The sequence below is a fragment of the Odontomachus brunneus genome, unplaced genomic scaffold (assembly GCF_010583005.1).
Source record: "Odontomachus brunneus isolate Ranch 3 - 2012 unplaced genomic scaffold, Obru_v1 Obru_scaffold_049, whole genome shotgun sequence".
Classification (NCBI taxonomy): domain Eukaryota; kingdom Metazoa; phylum Arthropoda; class Insecta; order Hymenoptera; family Formicidae; genus Odontomachus; species Odontomachus brunneus.
The window spans coordinates 1,178,728-1,184,675 of NW_022639499.1; the positions used below are offsets into that span (position 1 = coordinate 1,178,728).

Genomic DNA, 5,948 nt, shown 5'->3' on the forward strand with positions numbered 1-5,948 from the left:
TGCACATTTAATAAAATAAAACAAAACAGAAAAACTATGAGTCTTATTTAATTTATCATTAATTTCAATGCACCCTACATTAAAGTTTAAATGTTTATAACTTTTAATAGGAGCATTTTCCAAAGAAATGTTTCAGACAAAGTTTACTTGTTTTTTCCCGTAGAATCCAAGTATGTAACATTGTATAGGAGGTCCCATTTGAAACTTTGAAGTTATCCCCTGCCCCTCTTCACGGAAGTGGATTTTTGTTTACATAGTTAGAAAGGCCTCTCGAATATATGAAACTTTCTCATGAACAACTTTTTGATAGGATAAATATGTTTAGAATTATTAGCTTGTAACACTTTACGTGGGCACCCTGTATATATATATATGTATCTTAGCAAGATTTTATATATATGTGTACTTAGTGAGATTTTATACACACACACACGCGCACACACACACACATATATATATATAGCATTAAAATCCAGTTATTCATCTTTCAATAACAATGTTTAAAAAAATGTTTTCCCCTCAATGACTTATTTTGCCAGCCACATATTTTAGTAAATTAGTGATTAGTATTTTTTTGTATTTTACATATTTTCAAGTTACTTTTAATATAAATTTAATATAATATAAAAATTATATATAATATAATATAAAAATTATATATAATATAATATGTATGGCTCCTCTTTCTCTTTCTCTCTTCTTCTGTTTGTCTCAAGTTTATATTCAAATGACATGAAGAAAAAAGACAGGTGAAACTTTGTTGTGATAAATATTTTCTTCAAACACTATTTGAACATATTATTTTGTAGATATTTGGTTTCTATTAATTTGGTAACTCTTCAGTGAATATAAAAATTAGACAAAAAATGTAAAAATAATATAGACTATGACTTAAGATTGATATCGATGTCGGATGTTATTTGTTTTTCGCTCTATGTAATTATATTTTTCTTTTTTTTATTTTTCTTTTTTATTTCATGGTAATTATTAACATATTTGTTAAAGTATTGGTATTTATCAAGAAAATTAACTCATTTTATTTTTTAACTGTTGAGCTTCTGACAAGTCTTACGTCGACATCGATCTTAAATCACAGTTTGCACATTATTGTTATATTTTATTTGCCTTAATATTTATATATCTTTTAAAAATAGAAACAGAGAACACAGCTTATTATATTTATTGTGCAAATCTTGTCTTCATATATTATACGAACTGCCTGAGAAGATAGATTGTCAAAATCAATATAACTTTCACAAGCATATGAAAATTTCTCCAGATCTTTGTATAATCTGAAACAATGTAAAAACATACACTAGTCTTCAACTACCTACCTTGCTGATCTAATGTGCTAAATTATATCTTGTTGACGAAGAATTAATATATAAAATAAATAAGATTTATTTATTATTCATGACTTTTTTATGTTTAACAGGATAATACATTCAAAGGACCTGATAATGCTAAGGCAGCATCTACTTTCAATACTGTGAAAACTGAAGAAGATAATATAGTAGTTGGCGATACAGATAATTGTAAGGAGAATAGCAAAGAAAATGAGACAAAAGAGAAATATACTGCAAAGAATCGATCTACAGATACAGAAGTAGTAGATGGATTGGAGCTTTCAGTGGAATGCGCCAGTGATAAAGAGGGATCGAGTTCGGACAGTGCAGACGAAGAAGAAAAGAAGCCACGACCAAAAACAGTGATCGTCAAAGCTGAACCAAATGAATCGGAATTGGAATGTGGTTCATCGGATGATGAGAAGTCTGATGCGCAGGAAACCAATGACGCAGTAGAAATAAAATCAAAAGACAGGAGGAAGAGAAGAGGTACGAGAACAAGTTTCAGCAAACTGAAGGCCTCCGGATCTGAAGACAGTCAGAATAACAATTCTGACGAGGATTATAATCCACGAACTAAGAAGAAGTTGAAAAGATCGCCAGCAACAAAAAGATCGACAAAACGCTCGACTGAATCGAAAAGAGGACGAGGCGTAGGAATAAGGAAAAATGCTCACAAAAAAAATACCGAAGATGCGTCTGATGATGAAAACTCCGATATTATTTCAACAGACAAAACTGAAAAAACAGTAAAAAATGAGACGGAAGAAGAAATGTCGGAAAAAGAATCTTCAGTGAGCAAAAGTGATGGTAAGAGTAATTCCGATCATGAAGAGAAGCCTACAAAGGCTAGGAGGGCGAGACGTACCAACGCCGTAAGTAATTTTATATGAATATATTAACTATGATGATTTCAAATCTTTATGTGTGAGTTTGTGTTATAAGAGTCATCATCATTTTAGAAACCAGAGGATAACAAACAGATTCAAATGTTAAAGAAATATCTAAAAGTTGCTGGCGTGAGAATAAAGTCATACCAAGAAATTTGGGCCGATTGTCATAATAATACTGAAAGAATTAATCGTCTGAAAGAATTATTAGAGAAAAAAGGTATCACTGGAAGACCAACGTTGGAGAAGTGTAAACGAGCGAAAAAGAAGAACGAGAAAATAAAAGAGGCATCCGAATTGGACTCATCCAATATTCTATCTGAAGGTCAGTATTGAAATTTTTACGAATTCTCATATTATTAATATAATACTAGGGAGCGTTTGCAATATTGTACTTTAGATACGGTAACGCTAAAATATCAGGACCTTGAATAAGTTCTCGCTGTTTTCCAACAGATGGCGTTACCAGAACTGCGTGCGTGTAGTTTAAGATGGTAACGCATCTATAAGGAAGTACTATAAGCAAGCTTGAAATTCAATGTATGTCATTTCGCCGAAGTGTACAATGAACAACTTTTTTTTTCATAGTGTTAAACATGTCGAGTTTCGTGCCAAAAAAAGAGTATTTGCGAGGAATTTTACTGCACTACTTTATTCAAAAAAAATCTGCAGCTGAAGCACACAGAATTCTTGTCAAGACTTACGGCGACCATGCTCTGTCGGAAACAACATGCAGAGATTGGTTTAGACGCTTCAAAAATAATGATTTTGAGGTTGAAGATAAAGAACGCTCTGGCGCACCGAGAAAGTTTGAAGACGAAGAATTGGAGGTATTACTTCAGGAAGACTCATGTCAGACGCTAACTGAACTTGCAGAATCATTAGGAGTTGATCACACAACAGTTTCGAAACGTTTGAAAGCATTAAGAATGACTCAAAAGCAAGGACATTGAGTGCCGTGCGAGTTGAAGCCGAGAGACGTTGAACGACGTCTTTCATGTGTGAACAGCAGCTTCAACGCCAGAAAAGGAAAAGTTTTTTGCATCATATCATGACTGGCGATGAAAAGTGGATACACTACGATAAATCTAAGCGTAGAAGATTGTGGGGTAAGCCCGGTCATGCATCAACATCGTCGGTAAAACCGAATATCCATGGTTCGAAGCTTCTGCTCTGTATTTGGTGGGATCAGCTGGGCGTAACTTATTATGAGTTGCTCAAACCGAACGAAACCATCATGGGAGATCGCTGTCGACTACAATTGATGCATTTGAGCCGAGCATTGAAGGAAAAACGTCTACTACACGAGCAGAGACACGACAAAGTGATTTTGCAACATGACAACGCTCGGCCACATGTTGCACAACCGGTGAAAACCTACTTAGAAACGCTTAAATGGGAAATCCTACCTCACCCGCCGTATTCACCAAACATTATCTCTTCCGATTATTACTTGTTCCGATCGATGGCACATGGCCTGGCTGAGCAGCACTTCCATTCTTATGAAGATGCCAAAAAATTGGTCGACTCTTGGATAGCCTCAAAAGACGTGTCGTTTTTCCGACGTGGAATTCAAATGCTGCCAGAAAGATGGGAAAAAGTAGTGGCTAATACTTTCAGTGGCAGATGACTAATACTTTCAGTGGCATATTTTTTATTTTTTTAAAATAAAGCATTAATTTTCACGAAAAATTAGCGAGAACTTATTCAAGGTCCTAATACTTTCTGTCAAATAAACACCGGAAATTTATTTTGAAAGCCCGCGTAAAAAGTATGAAAACAAATTTTTTGCTGTAAGTTAGTACCAATATACCTAATTGTCACGTAGAGTTTTGGCGCCATCTGTCAACCAGTTTGTTTACAGCTATTGGTTTTGTTAGTGAATCTCAAGTGTACCCCATTTTTAAAATGAGTGAAAACATCGAACAAAGAGTTTGTCTTAAATTTTGTGTTGTCAACAAAATTCCTTGTGCTGAGTCGTTGAAAATGTTGGAGAAAGCCTACGGTAAGTCAGCTTTATCGAAAACACGAGCATACGAGTGGTACAAAACATTCAAAGAAAGCCGAGAAGTGGTTGAAGACTTGCCTCGTTTCGGTCGACCTTCAACGTTTTTGACTGACGAAAACATCGACAAAGTGAAGGAAATGGTCATCGTCAATGGAAAATCGTCATTCAAGCTTAAGAGAGGTGGTTCAGGATCTGGACATGTCTCACGAATCCGTTCGCACCATTTTAGTTCATGTTTTGGGCATGAGACGCGTTGCGGAACGACTTGTTCCGAAGGAGCTGAATTTTCTTCAAAAAGAGCACCGTAAACAGGTTGCTGAAGATATGCTTGAACGAGCCAGTTCGGACCCTATATTCATAAAACACATTATAACGGGTGACGAAACGTGGGTTTGACATGCAAACCAGCCAAGCTTCGGAATGGCGCTTCGATAACGAGCCGAAACCGAAAAAATCACGTCAAAGTCGCTTGAAGATCAAACTCATGTTGACTGTATTCTTTGACTATCGTGGTGTTGTCCACTCGGAATTCTTTCCGGAAGGGCAAACAGTCAACAAACGATATTGTCTGGGTGTTATGAGGCGTTTGAGAGAGAATGTTCGCCGGAAAAGGCCAGATTTGTGGAAGAACAATTCTTGGATTTTGCACTACGATAATACGCCATCCCACACATCAACTCTTGTACGCGAATTTTTGACTAAAAACTCAATAAATGTTATCGACCAAGCACCGTATTCGCCAGATATGGCACCATGTGACTTTTTCCTATTTCCCAAACTCAAATTACCACTTCGTGGAAGACGTTTTGAGTCTATTAAAGCCATAAAACAAGATACGCAGAAGGAGCTGCAGGTCATATCGGAAAGCACTTATAAGAAGTGTTTTGACGACTGGATTATTCGTTGGCATAAGTGTATCGTATCAAATGGAGCCTATTTTGAAAACGACAAAATAAATTTGGATGATTAAACCAATATTTTGTGTTTTATTGAACAATTCCCGGTATTTGACAAAACGTAATAGGGAGTTTTTGCAATATCATGTTTCAAATACGATAACGCGTCAGATAAATACGTTCAAATACTTTACGATAACGTAAAGGAACATTTTGAATTTGTTTAGATTTTTTACACTGTCAAAAATTTCCGGAGCAAAGAGCTGTGATCAAATATAATGTTAAACTCGGTAAAACGGCTAGGGAAACAGAGATATTACATTACATAATTACAAAGATATTAGATTTTTTTTGTGTGTCTTAGGACGTGTTACGCGCGCAAGAAGAAGCATGGAAGGCAATAAGAAGCCAGTAATCGTAGAAACGCCGCCGCGACACCGAGAGGCACGTAGTACATTCAAGCGGCTTCGGAGTGTTGTTGACAGCGATTCGGATTAGAACCGAATAATGTGTTGGATTTTGCAGTTGTTAACGCCTAAGTATCAAACGTGGTGTTACATACATCAAGGTTGCGTTTTCACACGTGAAATATATTATTCGCAACTTTCATATACTGTAAGCTTTCTATTTTCTTTCCGCTATACAATCAATAATTCATTTAAGCACGAACTTGCTCGAATCACGAACCTCCATACTTTACTATCAAATTCCACAATGTACAAAAATGTAAAGGATGGATTCAAAATGAAGATTATTGCAAATATATATATATATATATATATATATATATATATATATATATATATAT

The 5,948-nt window shown here is 35.4% G+C and overlaps 1 protein-coding gene across 3 annotated transcripts in view; it reads left to right on the forward strand.

The window, feature by feature from the left end:
- The window catches only part of LOC116845151 (lisH domain-containing protein C1711.05-like), a 7,943-nt gene extending 2,096 nt beyond the window's left edge, over positions 1-5,847 (forward strand). For 2 of the 3 annotated variants that reach the window (XM_032817518.1, XM_032817519.1), the window contains exons 3-5: positions 1,436-2,221; positions 2,309-2,561; positions 4,101-5,219. In XM_032817518.1, the coding sequence (XP_032673409.1) occupies positions 1,436-2,221; positions 2,309-2,561; positions 4,101-4,552 (1,491 nt within the window). In that variant the 3' untranslated portion in view covers positions 4,553-5,219. Of the gene's footprint in view, positions 1-1,435; positions 2,222-2,308; positions 2,562-4,100; positions 5,220-5,504 lie in introns of those variants that run through there. The other variant, XM_032817520.1, reaches the window with a different exon arrangement.
- Positions 5,848-5,948: the final 101 nt, after the last annotated feature.